The following is a 26,485-nucleotide window of genomic DNA, read 5'->3' on the forward strand; positions in this document are numbered from 1 at the left end:
TAAACTCTCTCACAAGCCCTCGTGTGTGTGTGTGTGTGTGTGTGTGTGTGTGTGTGTGTGTGTGTGTGTGTGTTACGTGGGTATCATGTGGGGGTGGGATTTGACAAAGATCGGAGCTGTGATAACATTCTGCCTGGTGCTTCCCTAGTGCCCTGAATGAGTTGAAGTGGGTTATTTAAAGTCTGTGAGAACGCATTTGAAAATACTATTCCCCTGACTGCTGGGTAGGCCAGTAGATTTGGGGATTCTTCCACTATTACGAAGTCACAGCAATGTCAATGTGGGGAACGACATAGTACTTTGTCATTCCTTCCCCCAGTAAGCCCTCACTCTCCTTGAGCTTAAGAGACACCAAGGATGCAGAGCAGGGGTTTGGGCTGTGTCCTGTCTATAGTCCCGAGACTGTGGGACCTTGTCCAGTGGATGTGTAAAGCTGTCTTGTGTGCCCTTGGTAACATACCTCTCACTTTACCTGACTTCAGTGCTGTCCTTCTTTCAACTTGGCTCTCCTTTGCTTCCTAGGAACTGCTCACATAACTATAATGGGTATGATACGCTCTCTGTTCCCCATGGTCTTTCTCACCAGAGTGCATCCCACCCTGAGCACCCCAAGTTCTCACTAACCCATTGCTGCTCTCCATCCTCCAGTGGCTCGAAGCAGAGCTAGGAGCTTGGCTAAACAGGACATCCTCACCTGCGAGCCCCACGTGGGTGCCAGCACATGCCAGTTCATGTTGTGTCTGCACCCATGCCACTGTGTCCACGGTCATCACTGCATGAGCTGTTGTGATCCTGTCTGTCAGTGCCAGATCCCACACCCGGGCACTCCCTGTGGAGTGCTCGTCAATGAAGGGCGAGGGCAAGGGCCGGGGCCAGGCTCCAGTCCCAGTTCAGCCAGGGATAGAGAACTAAGGGGAACTAAGAGGACGCCTGGGGTGCAGCTGACCCAGCTGAAGCTTGAATGACAAATGATAATTCTACAATGAAGTATTGTGAGATAACAGAAATAATCATGGAAATAATGAAGTTTCAGCAACCATGGTTACGAACAAACTTCTAGCCTCTCTGAAAGAGTGGGTTTGATTCCAGTGTAGTAATTCATCTGTGGTGGTGAAGAGAGCAGTAACAGCTCTTTCCACGGTGTCCCCACAGACCCCCAAGGGCTGTTTTGCAGTGAGAACTTGTCCAGCTAGGAGAGTTCTTTCTGCCTGTGCTGTCGTCCCTCCTCCAAAGCTGGGTACAGATGGGGAGGTTAGGAGCTAGCTGGTCTGCTCTGAGCTCCCAGGCTGAGGGACCAGGATGGGCAAAGCGTGTGGGGCTCAGGGACCCCTGGAGCATCAGAGGCCACTGTCTGCTCCTCAGGAAAGAAAGATGCAGTCTTCCGTCTCCAGGGGCTTGCTCGATAACTCAGGTTCGTGTTGTTCCAGGGGAAGAACTCATAGGTTCCAAGGCTGAGCAGCAGGATTCCAGAGACATGGATGAAGAGAGAGAGCTGCTGGACTTTGTGCCAAAGCTAGACCAGGTGTAAGTAAGCAGGGCTTGCTGCAGGGGTAATGCCATAGCTGGCCAAGATGCAGTGCTGGGACTCAGAGAGGGGTGATAGACAGGGGGAGAGGTTGGGACAAGGCCAGGCCCTGGATGTGCTGCCAGCAGCGGTGGGTGGGATGTGCCTAGCATGTGAGGATCAGCTGGCTTGCACCTTCTCTGCCGCGGTCACACGCAGGTACCTCTTCACAGTGTGCTGGTTAGTGGGTCTTTTCTCTCCTGGCACCCCTGACCCCAGCATTCTCCCTCTAGCTCACAGCCTCACATCCAAAACTCCTCTCCTCACCAGCTCTGCAGGATGATCTCCAGGGAAGGTTCCCATTAGAAAATTGCCAGGCTAGTATCAACCCTGAGCATGTCCCAGCACCCATGGGGTAAAACCCAGACAGTGGTGTCCTCTAGAACCTGCTTCCCATTCCTCCCTGACTGCTGCGGCTCTGCTGCTATCCAGACATGCACATAGGGTGGTTTGCAAAAGAGCCCAGAACTGACCACTGTTCATAAGCACTTAGCCCTCGGTGTTTCCTGGAAACACACAAGTATCTGCTGGCTTACACAGAACAGGGCAGCTTCGTTTTTACTGAACTCAGACCCTGCCCATGAAGATGTTATGGATTCATTTGTGAGATCAAAACCTGCCCCAAAGCCCACTCTGGGAGGCTAAGGCAGCACAAGTTCAAGCCCAGCCTGGGGAGCTTAGCAACTTAGTGAGACCTTGTCTCAAAATAAAAAATAAAAAAGGCAGGGAATGTAGCTCAGTGTGAAGGCCAGTACCACTAACAAAACGCATATCAAAGCTAGGTTCCCAGCTATGTAGGAGGCTGAGGCCAGAGAAAGGCAAGTTCCAGTCCCTCATGACAATTTAGTGACTTAGCAAAACCCTGTTAAAAAAAAAAAAAAAAAAAAAGAGGAGAGATAATGTACTTCAGTGCAAAGGCCCTGGGTTCCATCACTAACATGAAAAAAAAAAAAAAAAGTGGTCATAGAGTAAGATGTCACCAAGGCCAAAGTGAGGGCTCCGTTGACCTGGCTGTGTGGCTTCAGAGCAGGGCAAAGAGCAGGGCTGCAAAAGGGAGCCAGCAAGGAGGAGGCAGCCCCTCCACGGCCTGCAGGGCAGGGTCCTGCTCAGTGTACTGGAGGCAAAGGCTTCGAGGCTCGGGGCAGAGCCGGGTCCTTTGTGAAGCGGGGGCTGAGGCCGTGCATGCAGTGGACACACAGCAGCCTTGCACTTAGGTCTCTTGGGAGAGATGGGCTTCCTCGAAGCGCCGGCCCTTGATTTTCCCATGCTTCTGGTGCACAGGGTGGAATCTCCTGCCATCCCAAGGATCCCGTGTGTGACCCCTGAGACAGTGTTGATCAGGTCGGAGGAGCCGGAGCAGGTGAGAAGCCCTAGGCCCCTCAAAGTCCCCTCTACAGGAGGTCCCTTCCTAGTGGGTTGCACTGGGAACTAACGTGGAAAAGCTTGTGCTCTGTGCTCTCTGGAGGGGAGCCCAGGCTTCCGGCTCTACGAGCGCAAGTCTTAGGAGCAGGGCTGTGTTTGACACTGTCACCGCAACCCCCATGACCACACCAGCAGCTCTGGCTCCAAAGCATTCTCACTCCCCATTCCTGCACCCAGACTCTGCCCTTATGGGCAGTGGGTCACTGTGCCAGACAGAAATCCTCCTGGTGGTTCGCAGGTGCCCCCGTGATGCTCTGGGTGAGTCGTGATACTCTGGGATCCTTCTTTTTCATGTGCATGAGAGGGGACAGCTCCTGTCTCACCTTCCCCCTGGTAATGGGGCAGAAAGGAGTCCCCTGCTCTGTGTCCTCAGAGCCACCTCAGTTTGTACAGAGAAGCAGGTGTGGAGTAGAGAGTAGTTTACTACAATCAAATTTCCCTTTGTTTTGTTGTATGCCAGTGGTACTTTTTTCCAAGCAAGGGGATTTCCTAGGGACAAAGAACACTGCTGTGGCGCTGGAGGTTGGTTGGCATTGCCACCCTGTGCACAGTGGCCAAGCCCGGCCTGGCTCTTTTCCAGCCGAGGCTCAGTTCTGAGGCACCCACATCCGGAAGGAGCACCTTGAGCCCAGACCCAGCTGTGCAGCAAGGACAGAGCCAGCTATGCACTGTCCCTCAGCTGTCCTGAGGACCACTGTGGGATGGACCACAGTGATGGACACTGGTGTCACTGGGTGGCCCTGGCACAGCCGTGACGTGTTCCTGGGTGCTGCCAGAGATAGTAGAGGAGCCCTTCAGGTGGACCTGGGCTCTGGTATTCTCTGCTGGCCCACTCTCTTTGGCTGTATTTTTTTCTTGGTGCTGGAGATTGAACCCAGGAACTTACACACAATAAGCTTGTGTTGCACCCCAAGACACTCCAGCATCTCTCAACTCTTGACTTACGTCCTTCATTCAAGTCAGCAGACACTTCCTGGGTTCCTGCTAAGCAACCTGCATAAGGCTTGATATAGAAGGACTGGGACTTCTGCCTTCTACAGCTTCTGGCCAGCCGGAAGGAAAGACTCGGGCATACCAGGCCAGTGGCAGATGGCAGGAAGGGTAGAGAGTGAAATGCTTAATCGTGTGCTGTGAGAGAGCCTTTCCAGGGCACACGAGGGGAGCTTGCACTCAGCAGCACTCCCTGAGGAAGTGAGCAGGGAGAGGGGCTGGGACTGGGCAAAGGAAGGAGGGGGCCTGGTGTTCTGCATGGGAAGGAGAGCACGACCAGCCCCCCGCGCCTGTGCTGTCACTGTGAGGGAAGGGGCGCCCCTTCTCCAGAGGAGGAGACAGAGGCCGCAGGGGTCCTGTGAGCTCCCATATGAACCTCTGAGTCCCACAGGGTGGGGAGCTGGGAGGCGACAGTGCAGGAGCCAGGCCAACTCTGGAGGGGAAACCAGTGGGCCTCAAGCAGGTAGGCAGGTGGGCAGCAGGCAGAGCACCTAGAGCCAGCTGAGGGCAAGGGCTCCCTCCATCTGCGCCCAAGCTCTGCCCTAATTGATAGCCGTGGAAAGGCTGTGGAGGTCGAGGGGCTGTGATGCTTTTCGGCACAGGCACATGGCTGGCTTGGTGTTCGGGTGACTCGGGTGGCGAGATGGGAGCCCGCAGGCCTCTCTCTCCTCAGGCCTCTAAAGAGTATGATGAGGACTCGCTCATCCCCAGCAGCCCAGCCACAGAGACCTCTGACAACATCAGCCCCGTGGCCAGCCCTGTCCACACCGGGTGAGTGACCAGGGCCCTGGGGTTGCTCTCCCTGCCTGAGAGAGGCGTGGGTGCCCAACGCGGGTTGCCCTGCTTCCAGGTTTCTGGTCAGCTTCATGGTTGATGCCCGGGGAGGCTCCATGAGAGGAAGTCGCCATAACGGGCTGAGAGTGGTGATCCCGCCAAGGACCTGTGCAGCACCGACACGCATCACCTGCCGCCTGGTGAAGCCCCAGAAGCTGAGCACACCACCCCCACTGGCCGAGGAGGAGGGTCTGGCCAGCAGAATCATTGCACTGGGGCCCACAGGGGCCCAGTTCCTGAGGTGAGGCAACGCCCCTGGGGGACAGACTGTGTGTGGTCCTGGTCCCCAAATTCTGCCTGCCCTGCTGGTGCACTGCAGCCATGGCCCAGGACAGAGCCCCAGCCCACCTTATTTCTTGTTGTCCTGAGAGGGGAACAGAGCTGAACGCCCCACTCCCATCACCCTGCCCTTTCTTAAATTCATGAAGGAGCCCAGCCTAGGCAGAGCTTGCTACTCCCAAATCTTGCTGGGTAATCCCAGTGTCTGAGAGGCTGAGGTAGAAGGATTGCAAGTTCATGTCTGGCACAGGCAACTCAACATGTAAAGACTCTGTCCCAAAACAAAAAATTAAAAGGGATGGAATGTGGCTCAGTGCAAAGGTCCTAGGTTCAATCCCCAGTACAGTACTGCCAAACAAAAAGTTCATTTTACTTTGCTGGCACACTACAAAAGGGAAGGAGGAGATTGGGGCTCCTTTGGGGGAACTGGGGTTTAATCATGTGAATGACGAAGCAGTCACTCTGGCAGGGGTCCTGGTGGCATTGCTCTAAGGACCATATATAAATGGATGTGCCTTGCTATGGAAGCCAGCAGGGTCTCTTGGAGCTTTGTCACCCTTCGGATGCCACCCCATCTCTGCTCCCTTGCCTGTCACCACGCTGAGCTGTCCCTTGCATGCCTGTTTTCTCTTTCATTGTGACCTTCAAAGCCTTCCACAGAGAAATGCCATGCTGGTCATGTGATGGGTGAGGGGGCCAGGTCCCTAGAGCTTAGTGCCCCCATCCTGTCAGGGCGTCAGGCGAGGTCTCGGGCTCATGTCCCAGGAAGGTGGTCCAGAGGCCCAGGTGCGATGTGCTTGCCTGCTCTTCCCATCACTCCGGCCCCTGGGCGTGGGAGGGTGCGGGAACCTCAGGAGCCCGGGCCCAGGTCTGCTCCAGTCCAGGCCTGCAGTGCCCCACATGGGGAGCAACGCCCCACCGTTTGTTTCCCACTGCAGCCCTGTGATCGTGGAGATCCCCCATTTTGCCTCACACGGCCGAGGGGACCGCGAGCTTGTGGTCTTGAGGAGCGAAAACGGCTCTGTGTGGAAGGAGCACAGGAGCCGCTATGGAGAGAATTGCCTGGACCAGATCCTCAGCGGGATGGACGAGGGTGAGGCAGCACCCTGGGGGCTGCTGGGGCTTCTGAGAGGCTGGGAATGACCCCTGGGGTGAGCCAGGGCCCCAGGGCATGGAGGGAGTGCTCGCTACTCACAGCCTGAGCCTCCTCTAGTGGCTTTCCAGAGGGATGGGGGCTGGGCCAGCACAGGGCCTAAGCCAAGCTCAGTGTGACAGTGTGGCCACCCTGCCTCATGCTTCCAGAGCTGGGGAGCCTGGAGGAGCTGGAGAAGAAGAGGGTCTGTCGCATCATCACCACGGACTTCCCCTTGTACTTCGTGATCATGTCGAGGCTCTGCCAGGACTTCGACACCATCGGGCCTGAGGGTGGCTCTCTGAAGAGTAAGCTGGTGCCACTGGTGCAAGCCACGTTCCCTGAAAATGCCGTCACCAAGAAAGTGAAGCTGGCTCTGCAGGTGACAGCCCCTGCCTTGCTAGGTCCCCCAGGAAGACCCCCTGCCTCCCAGGATGGCCCATACTTCCATGAGGGCCTTAGCACTCCACAGGAGAGGAAGTACAAGGGAGAAAGGCAGCAGGGGGGATGAGAAGGTGAGGAAAGTGTGCCTTACACCACTGCACCACCTGTTCTGACACAGGATGGGCCCTGGCTGCCCTCCCTGGGAACAGGTGGGGAGCTGAGTGGTGACGTCAGCCTGGGGCACTGTGCTTGGCGTGGTGGACAGTGATCCAGCCTCCTGTCATGAGTCTTTGCCCTGTTGGAGGCCTCCCAGCTGTCTCCTGTCTGGACCAACCCCTGCTTTCCCTTTGTACCACACAGGCCCAGCCCGTCCCAGATGAGCTGGTCACCAAACTCCTGGGCAACCAGGCCACATTTAGCCCCATTGTCACCGTGGAGCCACGACGCCGGAAGTTCCACCGCCCGATTGGACTCCGAATCCCACTGCCTCCTTCCTGGACAGACAACCCAAGGGACAGTGGGGAGGGAGACACCACCAGCCTGCGCCTACTCTGTAGCGTCATAGGTGAGAGGCGACCCTGGCCCTGTCTTACTTTCTCATGGCAGCAGCTCCTTCTGGAACACACTGTGGGGAGACAGGAGGGGCAAAGCCAGCAACCACTTGGGCTTCGCTGGTTCTGAGAGTGCCGTGCTCTCCCAAGACAGCGGTGGCACCTGTGAGTAAGACGCAGGAAGGGCCTGCTACACTGGAGAAGGGCACTGCAGGTCCCCGGGAAGAGGGGCAGAGTGTGGGAGAATGGGTGCATTCGGGCCACACTCCAAGGCTCACCCAGCGCATCACTTCTGCCCATGAGTGCCAGGCCTGGGCACCTTTGAGCTCTGTGGCTACACTGGAAGAGCGTGCCCAGCCGCCCTTCTGCTGCTGTTGCAGGCGGAACTGACCAAGCCCAGTGGGAAGATATCACAGGAACTACCAAGCTTGTATATGCCAACGAGTGTGCCAACTTCACCACCAATGTCTCTGCCAGGTGAGGGGAGGCCCAGCATGGCATGGCAGGCGCTCAGCAACCCCTGCCTCCAGCAACCCCTGCTCAGGCTCTGGCCCACCCTCTGGGCTGAGCTACTCCTCTGTCCCCAGCCATTAGGTAGGGCGGTGGCCACAGCGTGACTCCCAGATGGCTCCGACCAGATGGCCTGGGCTCTCCGTCCCCACCCAGGAGTGCTCATCCTGCATGCTCTCCTTCTAGGTTCTGGCTGTCGGACTGTCCACGGACTGCAGAGGCTGTGAATTTTGCCACTCTGTTGTACAAAGAGCTGACCGCAGTGCCCTACATGGCCAAGTTTGTCATTTTTGCCAAGATGAACGACCCCCGGGAAGGGCGGCTGCGGTGCTACTGCATGACAGATGACAAGGTGGACAAGACCCTGGAGCAGCACGAGAACTTCGTGGAGGTGGCCCGGAGCAGGGACATAGAGGTGCAGCACCTGGTCCCTCTGTGACTAGACCCTCGAGCAGGCCTTTCTCGCTTCACCTAAGCAGACCCAGCCACAGAGCTAGGATGGGGCTCCCACTGGCTCCTGTGAATTTTGCCACGCTGTTGTACAAAGAGCTGACCGCAGTGCCCTACATGGCCAAGTTTGTCATTTTTGCCAAGATGAATGACCCCCGGGAAGGGCGGCTGTGGGGCTGTGGTGACTGGGGCTGGCAGGAAGTCTTTGGAGTGGGTGACAAAGCCTCTGTCTTGAAGAGTGTCTCAGATAAGCCGGCACAGACATGGAGACACATCTATGTGTGTCACAGCGTGGCAGCAGTTGGCTGGCCCGGTGATGATAAGCATTGACATTTGACAGTGACTTCATTGCATAACCTTGATTAATTCTCCTAACTGTGGATAGCATTAGTGTCCCCAGCTTACATGTCAGGAGGCTGAAAGTGGGAGGCAGAAGTTGGTAACTTGTCCAAGGTCACGCGGCAGAGGAAAGGGTGAAGGTGCAATGTGTCCCAGTTGTCTAGTACCAAAGCCTATCCTGCTGCCCACTGTGCCGGGGTTTGGTAGCTGAGGAGGCAGGGAGGTAGCTGAGGGGGACAGTGATGGGAGGTGTCAAGTGGTGAGAGTAGATATGACCCTACTTCTGGCCTTGGTTACCTCCTGGGGACATGAAGGGCCCAATGTCGAGAGCTTAGTGCAGGATGCGGCACCCTGGTTCTAAGCTCTCGGGTGCTCACTGGGCACGGCAGTTATTTCCTCTGAGCCTCAGTTTTCCCACTTGTCAGATGGGACCCTGAGACTATATTGGTTTATGCACACAGATGAAAATATACCATGGTCTTTCTAGCACTTCTTGTGGACTAAACACCTTCGGCCAATGTGAAAATGACCCTGGCGTTTTTCAAACACTGTTGCAATATCCTTGAGGTGTTCTAGAGTACTTAATAGCAAGACCTCTCAGTGCTTGGGCACAGAAGGCATCTGCTTACTGGGGACCCCTGTGGAGTGAGGAAGTATGCCTCACTCTCATGTCCCAGACAGGAAGCCTCTTCCAAATCACTGGGCTTTCAGAATACATCCTGAGCATCATGCTGGGATGAGGGCTTGTCCAGGAGGGAAGCCAATACCTGAGGTGGGCCACCTGGGCCTCCCACATGACCAGCTGTGTTTGCTTTCCTGCCCACCAGGTTTTGGAAGGAATGCCCCTTTTTGCAGAACTTTCTGGGAACCTGGTACCTGTCAGAAAGGCTGCCCAACAGCGCAGCTTCCAGTTCCAGTCCTTTCGGGAGAACCGCTTGGCCATCCCTGTGAAGGTGCTGCCTCCTCCTATTGACCCACCTCTGGGTCTGGGATGTTTGGGAGGTGGAAGTCTGTAAGCCTTCCTTCCTGCCAGCCTTGGGAAGGCCTGCTGAGTCTTCCTTGATTGCTTTTAGGTGAGGGACAGCAGCCGAGAGCCAGCGGGGTTCTTGTCATTCCTGCGCAAGGCCATGAAGTATGAGGACACCCAGCACATCCTCTGCCACCTGAACATCACGATGCCCCCCTGCACCAAGGTGAGCTGCTGCCTGGTGAACCCCCAAGGCCAGAGCTGGGCTCCTCTAGGAGGCCCCTAGTGGACCCCAGGACAGGGCTTCTCGCTGACAATGGCCCAGGTTCTCCCTTATCTCCTGCTCTGAGCCCTACCTGCCCTCTCTGCGCTCCCAGCCCCACTTGGTCATGTGACACCAGGTGCAGCAGCAGCTGCTCAAGGCCACCAGCTGCAGGAGCGCTGTGACCCAGCCTCCTTGTCATTTACGTACTTATCTTCCCCAGGGTGCTAGGCCCTCAGAGAAGGGAATCCTGGTGTCCTCAGCCACTGCAAACAGCCAGGGCTCTGAGCTCAGCCAAGGAGCCTTGACCAAGTATGTTCACGTATCAGTACCTGTGAGAGTATTGAGTCCCCTGCACCAGGCCCGGGAGTGCTCATGTGTCTGCGGAGTGTCTCCGTGCTTCCTGTTGGTGTTGTTCTGCTGCTGTTGTTGTTGTTTTAATCATCAGCTTTCCATGCTGACCTAGAAAAGAAGCACGGTCATGTTCATATGTCCATAGCACAATTCTTTTCTTTCTGAGGACAAGGGGGAACCCGTTTTTCTCTCAAAAGCCATTTCCTGCAACCTCAAACAAACACAACCCGACGTGAACCCCAATGCCAGTGTCAGAAATGGGGCTGATGAAAAGAAAGGGATTCAACAAGAGAAACTTAGTTTGAAGTTCAAACCCCAGCTTCACTGATTTTACTGGGTGACCTTGGGCAAGTTTCTTAAGCTCTATGCCTCAGTGGCTCATGGGTGAAATGAGAATAGTAGTAGTACTTACCTCCCATGTTGTCGTGAGCATTAAACAGCCCTCAGGCATGAGAAGAGTTACATGAGCTTGCCCTTACTATCAGTAATGTTTGAATTTTGTCAGCTTCCTTGCGCAACCCCCCCACCACCACCCCGTACTTCCACTCTCTGCCTCCAGAGAAACATAGCTGCTTCCTGCCCGCCAGGACCAGGGCGCCATTCACCTGCCCACAGCGTGAGTGCTCAGACCACTTTCTCCAGGAAGGGGTATGCCCGAAATCCAAGGCACCCTGTCCTTGCCTTCCCTCCACAGGGGACCGGAGCTGAGGACAGGAGGAGGACCCTGACCCCCCTGACCCTGCGGTACAGCGTGCTCAGCGAGTCGGCTCTCGGTAGGGGCCCGTGTGGTGATGTGCTGCTTTCTCTGAGGAGGTTGGGTGACACCCATGTCCCGCACCCTGGCAGGGCTTTACTAAGATGCCGTCTCCTCAGCCTGCTCTGCCCACCACAAGTCAAGCCTGAGACTTGGTCTCCACTGACTTCCAGAGTTAGCACTACAGTGTGACCTGAGTGTCCACCTGCCGGGGGCCGCTCACTCACACCCTGCAGACCTGTGCCCACTGGGCTGCTCAGTGTCATCTCACACCCCCAGGTTTCCCCAGCGGGACAGACCGAGCCGACTTGAAGGTGGCCGTCATTACAGAGCACCTTGGCCTCAGCTGGGCCGGTGAGTTGGGGATGGGGCAGAAAGGCCCTATCACTGATCCCTCATCTCTTCTCCTGGAGAAGCAGTGGGCATAGGGTTTCTTTCAATTGTCTGCTGTGTGTTTGATTTGCGATTGTCTGGGGCACGTTGAGAAGCTGTGCTGCCAGGTGCCAGGGAAAGCAGCGTGCCCCCTTCATTTCTCTGGCTTCCTGTGGAAGAAGGAATCAACAGCATGTTCCTGCAGGCCTCTGACTGGCTAGTTAGCTTATTTTGCAGATGGGAAAACTCGGATCAAGGATCTAGCTCATTAGAGTGACTTGATTGCTGAGCTACCTAGTGACAGAACCTAGAAAAACCAAATAGATAAACAAAACAAGCACCCAAACAAAACTGTGCCTCCTGACACCCTGTGTACTGCCTGCCCTGCTCTGGACACCACCTTTCCTGGACAGTGGAATGTTGGGGCCGTCAGGTTTCATCTCTGCACCAGCCTCGCTCAGCCCATGGCAGGGCACATCTGACCCAAAGCCACAGCTCTGCAGCTTCATTCTCTCTCCCTTGCACTGTTTGTTTGTCTGTTAGCTTTCATACAAATGGACTCCCTGCCCTCACTCACACACTCACACAGGCAAACTCAGAAACCTTAGCAAAAACGTACAAGGTCGTGTGACAGGAACTCAGGAGCTCAAGGACTGTTGGTGCTTTAAACCATATCTCCTCCTACTTCTTGAGGTGTGTGCGTACACACTTGTGCATGTGTGTGGCATGTTGTGTGTGTGCATCACTGTGTATATGCATGTGTTCATGTGGGGCAAGCAATGTGTGTTCCTGAATATCTGTGCACATGTATATTGTGTGCTTGTTTATAGGTGTTGTACACACATGTTCTGATTCACACATTCATTCTTTCTTTCTCTTCAGGCTTCCTTTCCTTGAAATCACTCTGAGGCTCTCTTCCTTCTAAATCCTGGTAGTGAGGGAGCTCAAATTCCCTTGTAAATGTCAGTCCCGCCCTCTCCTGGTGGCCTGTCCCCACTGGTACCTGGTGGAGAGTATGTGGCCTCCTGGTGTGGTGCAGGCCCCACTGCCCTAGGGACCAACACCTTAGCCCCTCCCAGCTCAGAGACTAACTTGCCCTTGACCTTGGAGAAGTTGCTGTCCTTGTTGAGGGCCCATTCTCATCAGCTCATGAAAAAGGGAAAGGAAGTCATGAAAAAGGGAAAGGACGTTTGTCCAACTGTGGGTTCACTCGCTCACCACTGCGTATTTCCCAAGCCCTTCCCTGTCTGGACACAAAGGCACAAGCACTCACTGCCGGGGCCCTTCCTGGGGAAAGGAGGCTGCACTCTGCCCCCAACACTTACCCCGCTTTTGGTTCTTTGCTTGCAGAACTGGCCCGGGAGCTGCAGTTCAGTGTGGAGGAAATCAACAGGATCCGGGTAGAAAATCCCAACTCTTTGTGGGAGCAGAGCGCAGCCTTGCTGAACCTCTGGGTTGCCCGGGAAGGCGCAAATGCAAAGAGTCAGTACTTCTCAGCTGAGGAAACCTCTTTCCACAGCGGGCTAGGACCTGCATGGCGCAGGAGCACTCTTCCTTCATACTGTACCCGTGATGTTGGCCTTAGGAGGCTGTCTCTCTTCTCTCGCCCTCTTCTCTCTCTCTCCCTCTCTCACTCTCTGTCACACTTCTCAAGGTCAGAAGCCTTCTAGATAGTCCCCCCAGAACACATTACCATGACCAGCAAATCTTGACCTCATTCTTCCCCCCTCCTTGGAATAAGATAGAAGTTGTCCAGGCCCCCACAGGGCAGTGTATAGATAGGATTTTGACTCTGATCTTCCAGCTCTTCCTGTGTGATTTCCTAGCCACATAACTGGTGGCATCTCAGGGCCGAGCCCCAGGCTGTGTGGCTCTCTTTGTCCCAGGGGCACTTTCCCCACCTGGAGGAAGGTTGGTGTCACTCTTCTCAGAGCCTCATCAGCCAGGTTCCAGTCCTTAACAATACTAGGGGAAGTTGAGTGTTTATATTTGCATCAAAAGTCAACTGGCAAGGACCCAGAATTTCCAAAGAACAGCACCCGCTCTTGTCTGCTTTTCCCTACAGCAGTACTCCTCTTAGATTATAAACAAAAGCCTACCAGCCTTTCTGTGCTTTTAAACTGGCCACTAAGGGGCTGGGGATATAGCTCAGTGTAGAATTCTTGCATGTGAGAACCTCGATTTCATCCCAGCATGACCAAAAAAAAAGAGGAAAGACCACTATTATGTTGGGGGAAAGATCTGTTGTACATAAGAAAGAATTCTCCTTCGAAGTTTGATTTTGACAGAAGGGGGTCTCCACCTTCTGGAAACCTTGGCTACCTCCCTCGCCCAGCCCTGTTTTCAGGCCTGTGCAGTCTCCCTGGGGCTCTAGAATCACCTGCCTCCTCCCCTCCCTGACAGTGGAAAACCTGTATGCGGCCCTGCGGAACATCGACCGGAGTGAGATTGTGAATATGTTGGAGGGCTCCGGCAGACAGAGCCGCAACCTGAAGCCAGATCGGCGGCAGGCAGACAGGGACTACTCGCTGTCGCCCTCCCAGATGAATGGTGAGTGTCCCCTGGGTGAAGGCGAAGCTGGACAGGGCCCCCCTGTCAGCTGCTAGCACCAGTGGCCTCTTCCCACAGAGCCTTGTCCCTGGAACTCTGTCTGCCTCAGGTGGGTGGGAGGCTGGGTTGACTGGCAAGGAGCTCCCCCTCCCAGAAAGGGCGGGGACCTTTGTGAGAAACAGATGTGACACATCTGTGTGAGAGTTACCAGTGCAGAGTAGCCCCAGCCTGTCACCACTGCACCTGGATCCTGGCAGGCTTTGGGTGGTGGGAAAGAACTGAAGTCAGGAAGCAGCTGGCTGGACTCATCCCTAGAGTCTGCAGATGTTCTGTGTTGTCTTTCACAAGACGCATACCCTCCCTGGGCATTGATGTCTCTGCACGTAGAACATTCAATGGTCAGGAACAAGGCCCAGAATAGCATAAGGACTGGCTGGTAGTGTCAAAAAGTCCCATTGTGGCCCCTTTTAGAGACTAAATGGTTTCCTTTGAGCCCAGTCTATCTCTCTCTCTCGCTCTCTCTTGCTCTTGCTCTTGCTCTTGCTCTTGCTCTTGCTCTCACTCTCTTTCCCTTTCTCTCCCCTTTTCTCATCTGTCTATCCTCCTTTCTCTGCTGTGGTTTAGCAAGGCAGGGAGCCCCAGCATGACAGCCCCAAGGAGACAAGTGCAGGTAACACCACCATGTCCCCGCCCCCTCAGCAGCACTGCCCTGCAGGAGCAGAGCCTGGGGCACCCACACCCTCCCCTGTGTCACCATGGCACAGAGCCATGACCCCACTTCACCCTGGCCCTGCACACGGCTCAGCGTGTCTGGCTTCCAGGCCCTTCCTTCCTGCCGGTCCCCTGTGTGGCTGAGCCATCATCTTTAAAATCAGATCCCCAAGATCACTTACAGAACTTCAAAAACACTAACTCTGTGAAGCGTCACCATGGACAGCTATCTGGTGGTGTGTGTCACACGCTGCCCTTGTGTGGGGGTTGTTCTGGCCACACGACACACCACTGAGCTCCAGGGGCTGCCAGCCAGGGCCTCCCTCCCATTCTCTCCCGTGTCCTGTGTGTCCTGACCGTGCCATCCGGGGCCCTCAATGCTGGGCCCATCCTCTGCTGATCATGTCCTGTGGCCCTCTCTTCTGCCTCTGACGTCATCCTGGCCTCTTGTTCAATCATCCTCTCTCCTGAACCCACTGGGGCCCAGTGTACGAGAGCTGTCCACCTCCACAGGTGCATGTCACGAAGGGTCCGGCCCCTGTGCACCCCCCGGCTGTCTCCATGGGCATCTGTGTGTATGTGCGCGAGTGTGCACGGCGTGTTGTCTGTGTTGCCTCGTCGTGGCTGCTGACTGTGTGCTCGCTCACTCGCCAGGTGCATTGGGAAGGGCTCCACCCCAGGACTGCACCACTCCCTGGGACCTGAGTATTAACACCAAAGGCAGCCAAATAGGCCGGCTCCCTACCCCAGAGGGAAAAGATAGGGGAAATTCTGCAAACTTCAGGACACCCAAGTGACAAAACACCAGTCCCTTTCTGTGGGACATGGGTTCCTGAATATTCCCTGTGCTGTTTCAATCAAGTCTAATCAACAGGCTTTGGATTTTTGTGCCCCAATTTGGTGGCTTTGGAGATAACAAGCCACTAGAATCCTGTGGGTCTGAACAAGGAAGATCTCAGCTGGGCACACAACTCTCCCCAGTCAGCCTGAGAGACACTAACCCCTGGGGGCCTGGGTCTCCATGTGCTGTGCCTGGGGGAAAGGGCTCTGCCACAGTGGCTCAGCTCATGTGGCAGATATTTTTCAGGCACCAACTATATGCCAGGTACTGGTCTAGACAGGAGAGAAATGAGCTTTTTTTTTTTTTTTTTTTTTTTTTTTTTGGTACCAGAAATCAAACTCAGGACCTTGCTTTTGCCAGGCAGGTGCTGTGCCAATAAGCTATATCCCTGGCAAGAGAAATGAGCTCTTAAGGAGCCAAGAAAGAAAAACAAAATTCCTCCTTCTGTCCCATTGCCAGGCAATGACATGAGGGACTAATATAAAGGGCTAGCAGGTCACCATGAGTGGTGTCGGGGAAATTCCAGGGTTGGGGGTTTAAACAGTGTGCTGGGGGCGACTGCATTTGAACAAAGATGTGAAGGAGATGAAGGAGGGAGCTGTGGGCAAATGTCAGGAAAGAGTGTTCCAGGAGAGCAGGAGGGCACCGTGCCTGCTTCTTCATAGAACAGAGCAGTGAGGGGCAGAGGAGCCAAGAGATGGAGGTGGCAAGGCCAAGAGCACCTGGAGGCTGGCCCTGGAGCCTGTCACAAGGACACTGGTCTTTGTCAGTTGGGTGTTGACGGAAAGAATGATATGATCCAGGTTTCTGAAGGGTTCCTCTCCCTGCATTGTGGGTATGAGAGGACACTCACTGAGTGTATCTGTCTTTCCTAGCTCCCCTACATATCTGTCACCCCTGGGGCCCCTGCCTAGCAGGTCTCCTGCTGGCCTGGGCTCGCTGCCCCTCACATACCTCTCCTTGGCCTGAGCAGACACTTGCAAACAGAAGCCCAGTTTGGCCCCTTCCACTTCTAGACACTTAAATTGGCTTTTATATCTTTCCCACCCCAGTTCCTATCCTGAGGTGAGAAAACTGTCCAATATCCAGCTGCCCTTCTGGTCTGGAAGCAAGGGTGCAAGAGGGCTCAGAGGCCTGGGTGTGGGTACAACGACCTCCAGCACTGTCACCAGCTCTGTCCTGGGAAGAACCATGTGACAGCTTGTCCTAGTGACAACCAGAATGGCCACCACCACTGTCATATGGGCTTCTTAACACTGCACCTCATTCTCCGCTAGTTTAGGCCTCCTTCAGAAGGACTCAGTTGCTTGTGTCCTGAGAGTCTGAGAAGCAGTGGTGTCAGGAAGTTGGGCTTTTCCCTCCCCTCCACATTCTTCTTACCATGCAGGCTGCAAAAGGATTAGGTGAAAAGGGTAGTCAGCTTCTCCCTCCTTCCACAGGGATTACCTCAGGCCTGTGGAAGAGATGTCAAGAAAACATTGCTTATTAGGCAAAAAATAACGTGTCCTGAAAATGAAACAGACTTCTCATATGAAAGGAAAAAATGGTTGTCTCACACCCTTGCCAGCTCTGTTTGGTCTAATGAACTGTAATAATGTCTAGTTGGGAACAAAATGTGTTTTACTTATGTCAACTCTTAATGGATAAAACTAGCAAAGTGTGGCTCCTTCTGAGGCCAGGCCACCTGTCCATCCTTTCTGTTTGCTACTGATACTAAACTAATAGGATAATTATTACATCTGGTGAGATAAGGAAGGACAACCTGGCTGTATTCTGCCCACAGCCTTTTACTTGATTTCCCCAGCATCTAACCTCAAATGAGAGGCCTCTCTACTCAGAAATGCACTGGTGATCCAAGTATAACAGGGCTGAGTGAGAGTGCTAGAGACAGACGTTTCTCCTATCCAAGTCCTAACCAGGCCTAAGCCTGCTTAGCTTCCTAGATTAGGTACAATGGGCCGCACTCAGGGGGAAGAGACAGACATTTCTGTAGCTCAGCTTGGGGCGCTCAGTGGCTCTCACTGTAGTCTGGTCCACCCCAGATCATAGAAATGTTCCTCATGAGAATGCATTACGTTGCAGCGAGCATCCTCACAATATCCACCAGCACTAGGACTGTAGCTACAGTCTTTAGTCTCGGTGAACAGCTGGCGTCCTCCAGAGACAGAGAAGGAGCAGCCAGGCATGCACTCTGAAGGCTGTCACCAGGAGGGGCTGTGGGTTGGCCATAGCAGGGATCCTGACAGAGGCTGTGCCTGTGCTCCCTTCACACCCACACTTCCATTTTGGTGAATTCCATGAAAGTGGGTGCTACAGAAGGTTCAGTGTGGAAAATACAAAGGATAACCAAGAAAAGCCATACACTCCCAGTTCTCAAGCCTTGCCAGGAGTCCTGGAAATGACAGAATGGTCATCTGTCATCTGAGGGTTGTTTATGACAAATGCTACTTCTGGCCAAGACAAGGTAGTAGGGACTGGATATGCCCTCCTGCTTGGAGAAACTAAAGAATGGACAAAATGTATGAACTAGCACTTCCAAGACATTAGATATCAGGGAGCAAGAGACAGTGGGCCATGAGACATGGAAAATAAATGAAGTGAGTCTTCTGATTGTCTAGATTTTTGCCTTCACAGAGTTCCCAGGGAAACTCTGGCAAATTGTTGAGAAGATGCTGAGAGTCCATCAGAGAGGCTAGACCTCTCAAGGCAGAGGACCCAGAGGAGACAGCTGCACAGAAGAGATCCCTGGAGACCTATGCAAGTTTCAGCTGTGTATTAACCAGATAATTCTAACTGCCAGACAGGAGAAAAAGCAATCAATTGAAACTAACCCAGAACTGACTCAAGTGTTAGAATGAGCAGACAAGGGTGGTAAACTCAGTATTTCACATGTTTGAAAAGGTATGTAGACATATGGAAGATATTTTTCAAAGACCCAAACTGATCTTCTAGAGATTAAACCATAATGTATAGGGTTAAAAATCTGGTGGATGGAATTAGACATTGCAGCAGAAAAAAAATGGTGATCTTCACAACATGGGAATTGAAACTCCCCAAAATCAAATACAGAAACAAAAGAAATAATTAAAAAGAATCCGTGAGCTGTGGTATGATTTGAGGAGGCCAAATATATATGAAATTAAAGTTCCCAACAGAGAACAAGGTAGGAAAAGTATATGAAAAAATAAAGGCTGAAAGTGTTCCACCATGAAGATCATAAATGCACCAATCCAACAAATACCGTGAACACTGTGTTAGCACCTACACTAAAGTTCATTATGAGCAAACTGGCCAAAACCAAGGGAAAAAAAAAAAAAAAAGACAGCCTGGAAAACAGCAGAGAAAAAGTGTGTTCTGTGCAAGGAAATGAAAATAAGAGTGGCAACAGATGTCTCACTGGAAACAATACAAGCAAGAAGGCAATGGATTTAAAGTAGACCACATCTTTAACAATGATAAGAACAGGGGTGAGGACATGGCTCAGTGGCAGAGTACTTACCAAGTAATGTGTGGCATCTTTAGTTCCATCCTGAGCAACTGCAAAAAATTTTTTAAAAGAGTAAGAAAAACAACATCAACATGAAGGCAAAAATAATTTGAAATGAGTGAAATGAAAAACAGCATATCAAAATTTATGGGATGCTATAAAAATAATACTTAGGGAGAAATGCAAAGCACAAAATGTCTGTATTAGAAGAGAAAAAGATTCTCCAAATAATGACTTCACCTTCCACTTTCAAAAAATTGAAGACAAAGAACAAATTAAGAAAATAGAAGTAAGTAAAAGAAAAGAAATAAATAAAAGTAAATAGAAATAGGGAAGGAAATAAGGAAATAATAGAAGGAAATGCATAGAAAGGGAATAAATAGAAGGAAATAAAGAACTACAAGTAAATAAAAGGAAATAAAGAAATAGAAGTAAATAGAAATGGGGCTGGGGATATAGCTCAGCAGCACAGTGCCTGCCTGGTAAGCACAAGGTCCTGAGTTTGATTCCTAATACCCACAAAAAAAAAAAGGTAAATAGAAGAAAGGAAATAATGCAAACCAGAGTTGAAATCAATAAAACAGAAAAACCCTGGAGAATGAGACCAAAAGCCAAGGCTTGAAAAGACTGTTAAAATTGATACAGCCTCCACCCAGACTGATAAGAAAAAAGAGAAGACAAAAATGGTGAGTGTGAAGAACACAAGAGGTGACATCACTACAGATTCCAGGGGTGAGATGATAAAGGGATATTGTGTCAATTTTATGCCAATAAATTTGAGAACATAAATGAAATTAACAAATTATTTGAAAGACTCAAACTATCAAAGCTTACTTAGGAAAAATAGATTAACTGAATATCCTTATATAAATTAAAAAATAAATTTATAGTTTAAAGCATTCCCGTGAATAAAAGTCCAAGCCCACGTGGCTTCTTCACTAGTGAATTCTACCAAATACTTAATGAAGAAATAGTTCATCAGAAACTTAAAAATGAGGTAACACTTTCCAACTCACTATATGATACCAGTATTACCCTAATATTAAAAAAGATATGATAGGGAAAAGAAACTACATACCGATATCCCTCATGAAATGCAAAGAATTTATGCAAAGAATATAAACTAAAATGAACTTGGACTCATTCTTTCCACTACAGCTACGTGCAAAAATTAACTTAAGATCATAGATTACATGTAAAATCTAGCACTGTAAAACTTCTAGAAGAAAATATGAGGAAAAAAACTTATAAATCTTGGATAAGGAAAAAATTTCTTAAGTACAGCACCAAAAGCACAACCCATAAATTAGTAAATTGAACTTCATCAAAAGGAAAAACTTCTGCTCTTCAGAAGACATTTCTAAAAAATTAAAAAAACAAGCTACAGACTGGAAGAAAATAACAACTGGCATCTGATACGGGTTATATGCAGAACATATAAAGAATCCTTGTAACTCAATAATAAGAAAACAACCCAATTTTTTGAACGGGAAGAAGTTTTTTTTTGTTTGTTTTTGTTTGTTTTTGTTTTCTGTCTTTTTGAGACAGGGACTCACTATGCAGTTCAGGCTGGCCTTGAGCTCACTTTGTAGCCCAGGCTGGTCTCAAACTCGCAATGATCCTCCTGCCTCAGCCTCCTAAGTGCTGGGATTATAGGCATGCGCTACCACACCCAGCTATAAGATTTGAATACTTAACCTAGAATATATACATATGGCACATAAGAATATACTCAACATTATTAGTCATTGGGGAAATATAAATTAAAACTACAAGAAGGTACTACCACATACCTATAAGAAAGGCTAAAATTGAAAAGATTGATTATACTATGTTTTTATGAGGCTATGAGGGAACTAGAATTTTTGATGCAGTACTAGTGGGAATGTAAAATGGCACAACCACTTAGAATAAAAATACTCTTTGATCCTTTCTTAAAAAGTTAACCATATACCTCCCATATGATCCAACCATTCCATGGCTAGGTATTTACCAAGAGAGAAGAAAGCATGTGTCCATGCAAACTAGCAATTTTATTTATAATAGCCCCAAACTGGCAGCACCCAAATGCCCACCTATAGGTAAACAGATACACAAATTCTGTATATCCATCCAGCAGGATTGGCTCAGGACAAATATAAATCACTGATACAGGCAACAGCATGGATGAAGCCCCAGTGATTATGCTGAGTGTCTTGGTTACTTCTTCTCCTTGCTGGGACAAAATACCTGATGCCCAAAATTGTGGAAGGAAAGGTTTATTTTGCTTACAGTTTGTGGAGCTTTCAGTCCATACTTGGCAGGTTACAAGCCAGAGTGGCACATGGCAGAGGGCTACAGCTCATGGCAGCAGAACACAGCCAAAGCAACAAGCACTAAAAAGGGAGGAATGACCTCAAGCAGCCTGTTCCCCTCCCTTACATATGCAAACTATCTACCCCAGGGCGCGTGTAGCTCTCACACCCATAATCAATCAAACTCTGAAAGCCTGCCCCATGACCACATGAGGCTTTGGGGGGACACCCAGACACAAACCATAACACTGAGTGAAAGAAGTGGGATGAAAGAGAGTACAGACTATATGGTTCTGCTTACATATAAGTCTAGGAAAAGCAAACGAATAAGCACTTCCCATTTAGCAGTAATCAGGCCTCAGATGAACCTCGCTGGCCACCATACTGCTGCTGCACAGAGCTAGACTAGTAAACATTAACCAGGAATAGGTTGGCGGCTTCCTTGGGCAGGAATGATTTGGGGTGAGTGGGAAGAAGGAGAGAGATGCCAGAGAAGTGTGGGGAAGCCTTTTGGGATGATGGATGTCCTCTCTTCATTGTGGTGACTAATTAGTGGGTCGCATGTTTCAAGACTTACCAAATTACCTGCTTGAAATATGTGTGCTTATTGTACTCAGCTACACCTCAGTAAAGGTATTTTTAAAACAGCTAAATGGCTAACTCTAGTAGAGAGACATTTCTGTGTAACGCTGTTGCACTTACTGTGTAACCTTAAATAAGTGGTTAAACTTCTAGTTTCTCATCTAAAAAGAAGGAATAACATTACTTCCCTTGTAGGAGTGTTGTGACAATTAAAAACAATATGTTGGATGTATTTTGCACTAAATGGATTCTCAGTAAGTGATGGAGCTAGGATAATAATGCTTGCAAGAATAATGTGATGAAGGATGGCAGACACATGACTCTAACCTTCTGCTTGTCTGTGTCTGAGGATGTTTCTGGGGTGGTTGGGAGATTCTATTGCCCAGTTTCCTGCTTTCTCAGGTTATAGCTTCACATGTGGTGACTTGGAATAAGCATTGTGGTCGTGGTCGGATATGACCCAGCCCTTTGCCTCCCCCCTCCCTCCTCCTAGTCTGGCCAGAACTGGAAGGGGCTTGCTTGAGCCTCTGCCACTGTGCAGCTGACCCCCCAGCCATACCCCTAGAATTTTACATAAACGGGATCAGAATCTGTGCTCTTTTTTGTCCAGCTCCTTTCACTCAGCATGATTATTTGGATTTCATCTGTGTTGTTACATGTTATCAGTGGTTCCTATTTGTCCTGAGCTGTGTCCTGCTGCAGGGATGTGCCAGAGAGTGTGTATCTGTTTCTCTGTTTATGAGCACTTAGGTGGCTGACAGCTGGGAGCCAGTACAAATAAGTTAGTTACCCCTAGGCTAGTAGTCAGTCAGGAAGAATGTGGTGCTGGGAAGGTTGGAGAGACCCCTGCAAGCGCACACAGCTGGCTTCTGGCACGTCGGGCACCCCAGTGAGTGTTGGCCAGGGCAGCCCCTCACAGGGGAAGTCGTCTGTGCTGGCTGCTGTGTCCTTGCACAAATCCTGAGAGCTCTGTGGTAGCCACCAAGGATAGTGGGTGCCCAGTTCTGTGAACCAGCCAGCGAGGGGGCATAGGTCAAGGTGGGAGACAGTGAGCTGTAGTTGGAAGGAAAACATCAAAAAGAGGATGAGGAGATCTGTACCTGTGTGATTATTGTATTTGTGTTTGCAATCCCCAACCTTTCAGCACAGTGCGTGGCATGGACTTCGACACCAGTTAAAGTTTTCTGGGTGAGCAAGTAGGTGACTAAGGCTAAATGGAGATGGTGTTATCAGAAGTGGGGGTGATGGGTGATCAGGCCCTGCTGGAGCCCAAGGCTGAAAACAAGGGAATGAGCCTGGGGACAGAGGAGGCCTCCTTGCCACAGGTGGGGGTGACCAGCAGGTTGAAGAGTTTGACCTCAGACAGAGGGCCTCTTTTGGCAAGAGAGAGGTCCTTAGGCACTCTGCAGGCAGACATCCTGGCCCGTTCCAGTGACTACCTTTGGGAGGCACGTGTCTACTCCCCAGATGAGCTGTGCCAAAGGGAGACCCTTGTCTTGTAGTCTGTCTCCCAACCACCAATCAGCACCTGCTCTGAGCAGGAACTGAAGAGCACTTGATGGAGCACTGGCGTCCACTTCACTCTCCAATTCCTCCAACCCACAGTCATTCACAACACCAGGGAGCCAGGACTATAGCCGCCAGAACACAGGCAGGGGTATACACCAGAGCCAGTCTGCAGGAAACAGGTGTGCGAGCTGGTCACTTCGAGGACAGGGCCTGACCCCAGCAAGTTGTTGCTGACCCAGAGCAGGGCTACAGAGCTCAGGGCCTGTGAACAAGGAGTGCGGGCAGATGTGCCTGGGCTCACTGTACCCTCTGACCTTGCCCCCGTTTTTGAACCCTAGAACCCTCACCTGTGCACTGTAGATCATTCAGTTTCTGGAACCAATATGCAACTTGAGGAAAAGTCACTTCCTGCCAAACCAGAAGCCTGTTTCCCATTTGACCACCGCACTGAGGTCTGTGGCTGTTCAGTGTACCCCATTAGCCCCCTCCAGGGCAGCCTGGTTACTGACCCTAGTCCTGGGTGGGCTGTACTCCTCCCATCCAGGTACATTCCTAACAGGACCCTAAAGACTACGCTAAAGTGAAGTTTAAGCAAAGAAAGAGCAACATTTCCTCCTGCTCATGGAGAAGTGGGGCTTTCATCTGATCGGCCTGATCAGAGTACAAGTCCTTTGGATAAAGCCTTCTTTATCTGGCGCTCCAAGCTAGATAAGAAAGATTCCAGTTTCTTTTCTTTGCCATCCAGCGAAGGCGCCCACCTCTCCGCCCTCATGCCCTGGCTGCCCCCGCCCAGCTCAGAGCCTTGTTTCTCTTGCCTAGTGTGCCGGGCAGCAGCCACAAGGCCTGAGCATTGGACTTGGAGCCAATGCCCCTGCCCGAATGTGCATGCATTTCTGTGGCCGTGCCTGTGTGTGTGTGCGCGTGGACTTGCACGTGAGCACGTGTGACAAAAATCGCTTCTGGAGCATGTTGCCCTCTGTCTGCCCATCCAGGTTACTCCTCGCTGCAGGACGAGCTGCTGTCCCCTGCCTCCCTGCACTACGCGCTTCCCTCTCCGCTGCGCGCGGACCAGTATTGGAACGAGGTGGCCGTCATAGACGCCATCCCACTGGCCCCCACGGAGCATGACGCCATGCTGGAGATGTCTGACATGCAGGTGTGGTCTGCGGGCCTCACACCCTCCCTGGTCACTGCTGAGGACTCCTCTCTGGAGTGCAGCAAGGCCGAGGACTCTGATGCCACACAAGAGTGGAAGTTGGAGGGGGCGCTGTCAGAGGAATCGCGGGGCCCGGAGCTCGGCTCTCTGGACCTTGTGGAGGACGACACAGTGGATTCAGATGCCACAAATGGTCATGCTGATTTCCTTGCCCAGGAGGAAGGTCAGAGGTCACAAGAGAAGAGGCAGGAGGACTCCGCAGGTGCAGGGCAGGACTCAGAGAATGAAGTGTCTCTTGTTGCAGGCCAGCAGAGGGCGCAAGCCCGAGCCGCAGACTCGCCCTCCGTGAGTCCGGTGGTGCTGGAGAGGAGCCAGCACAGGTAAGGGTTGCACTGCGGCGGCGAGTGCAAAGAGTGATAAGAGTGCAGAACGGATGCTGAGGGCCTGCTTTGTTCAAAACATGTGGCACCTTCTGGCAACAAAAGCTACCGCGTATGCGTAAGAACGAGCTGTGATCTGGAAAGGCCACCTCCCTGGGTGTGGCCGGCCCGAGAGAGGCTGAGAGGCAAGGGGACAAAGGACGGCCACTCAAGCCCTGAGGGTTGGAAAGGCCACAGCTTGGGGGTGCTGCTGCAGTAGTACGGGTTCTCCTGTGTGCCTTGTGTATGAGACACCTGGAGACACCCAAGCCCAGGGAGCACGGCACGCATAATCACGCGGCCTGTATGTGCAGAGCTAGTAATGGTGCCTTTTCTCCTCATCATGTCGAGAGAGAGGCTGGTGGGTCTGTCTGGCAGGACAGAGCTTTTATCGGTTAAGCAGCGCTGTCCTCTCTCAGCTGCTGGGCTGTGAAAGCAGGTACTGTGCCTGGGGGAGCAGAGTTGGCAGTCCAGGCAGGAGGCTTCCAGCCCAGGGCCCAGGAGCCCTGTGAGCTCACTCCGTCCTGATAGTAGCCCCTGAGTGTAGACAAAGGCTTAAAGGTGAGATGGCCCCTTTTTGTGGCAAAGAAAGATGAGACAGACGTGAGCTAGGTGTCATTTGGCCTCCCCAGGCTGGCACAGGAAGTGGAAGACAGAGGCCCTTCCTGCATAATCTTTGCTTGGCAGGTTTTCTCTAAAGCAAGGAGATGGTTCGTGTGCTCTTAGAAGGCTCTAGCCACACACAGAGCTCCAAATGGACTAGGTTGGGTGAAGCAGTTCTCACTTCCTCTTCCTGTCCTTGATGCCCCTCAGGCCTAGGCCTTCCCCAGGGTCTATTCAGTATGGACCATAGTGGGCGAAGTCATTTAAAAGACAGGATCTGAACCAGGCATGCTGGCACATGCCTGTAATCCCAGTTTTCTGGGAGAGTGAGGCAGGAGGATCACAAATAAAGCCTAAACTAGGCAACTTGGTGGGACCTTGTCTCAAAATTTAAAAAGCTAAGGAGGTAGTTCAGTGCAGAGGCCCTAGATTATATCTCCCGAAAAACAAAAAAAGAGATGAGATTTGTTTGTGTCCTTTGATCAGTGGGGAGAGTGTTGGACAGATGGGGCTGTGAAAGTGGGAAGTGGAACACTGGTCATCCTCCCACACTCTGACTGTGGCAGCCCTTCCTCCAGCATGCATTTAGCAAATGCTCGCTGTATGCAGCCACATAGCCCTGAAACCGCAGGGTCAGTGACGGGGAGCCAGGAGGCCTGGGTTCCGGGCCTAGTTGTATCACTTCCTGGCTCCATGAGCTTGGTCAACCAACCAGTGTGGACAGGTGCATTTCAGTCACTGAACAATATTCACTGAGCAGCTACTATGTGTCAGGTACCTCTAAAAAATGCCTAGATGCTAGAAGATGGCAGTAGGAAAATCAGACAGAAGGCTCTGCCTGCAGGAAGCTCATGTTCTAGGTAAACTTAATGAGATAAAAATAAAATCTGAAGCACGATATACTTTCATATCCATGAGTTCCACATCACAGATTCCACCAGCCATGGATCAAAAGTACTGTACTAGGTAACAAATTGTATCTGTACCAAACATGTATAGACTTTTTTTCTCTTTATTGCCTGAGCAATACAGCATTTATATTGTGTCTGTTATGATAAGTCATCTACGCATTGTCTAAATTACAAAAGGAGATGTGCACAGGTTACAGGCAAATATCACACCATTTTACAAATTGTGATCAAAACACACAGTGAATGTTCCCATTTTTA

General features: G+C 51.5%; 1 protein-coding gene across 4 annotated transcripts in view; it reads left to right on the forward strand.

Annotated features, from left to right (window-relative positions):
- Ank1 (ankyrin 1, erythrocytic) overlaps positions 1 to 26,485 on the forward strand; it is a 188,619-nt gene that overhangs the window by 148,454 nt on the left and 13,680 nt on the right. For 2 of the 4 annotated variants that reach the window (XM_013507729.1, XM_013507730.1), the window contains exons 23-39: positions 523 to 546; positions 1,428 to 1,524; positions 2,846 to 2,924; positions 4,650 to 4,747; positions 4,827 to 5,051; positions 6,028 to 6,182; positions 6,392 to 6,603; positions 6,966 to 7,170; positions 7,537 to 7,633; positions 7,853 to 8,081; positions 9,283 to 9,408; positions 9,529 to 9,648; positions 10,733 to 10,811; positions 11,072 to 11,146; positions 12,515 to 12,646; positions 13,568 to 13,714; positions 24,131 to 24,674. In XM_013507729.1, coding sequence (XP_013363183.1) covers positions 523 to 546; positions 1,428 to 1,524; positions 2,846 to 2,924; positions 4,650 to 4,747; positions 4,827 to 5,051; positions 6,028 to 6,182; positions 6,392 to 6,603; positions 6,966 to 7,170; positions 7,537 to 7,633; positions 7,853 to 8,081; positions 9,283 to 9,408; positions 9,529 to 9,648; positions 10,733 to 10,811; positions 11,072 to 11,146; positions 12,515 to 12,646; positions 13,568 to 13,714; positions 24,131 to 24,674 — 2,644 coding nt within the window. Of the gene's footprint in view, positions 1 to 522; positions 547 to 1,427; positions 1,525 to 2,845; positions 2,925 to 4,649; positions 4,748 to 4,826; positions 5,052 to 6,027; positions 6,183 to 6,391; positions 6,604 to 6,965; positions 7,171 to 7,536; positions 7,634 to 7,852; positions 8,082 to 9,282; positions 9,409 to 9,528; positions 9,649 to 10,732; positions 10,812 to 11,071; positions 11,147 to 12,514; positions 12,647 to 13,567; positions 13,715 to 23,476; positions 23,591 to 24,130; positions 24,675 to 26,485 lie in introns of those variants that run through there. The other 2 variants (XR_001232062.1, XM_005410521.2) reach the window with 2 other exon arrangements.

Source organism: Chinchilla lanigera, unplaced genomic scaffold, assembly GCF_000276665.1.
Source record: "Chinchilla lanigera isolate Chin_1 unplaced genomic scaffold, ChiLan1.0 scaffold00135, whole genome shotgun sequence".
In the NCBI taxonomy this organism is placed as follows: domain Eukaryota; kingdom Metazoa; phylum Chordata; class Mammalia; order Rodentia; family Chinchillidae; genus Chinchilla; species Chinchilla lanigera.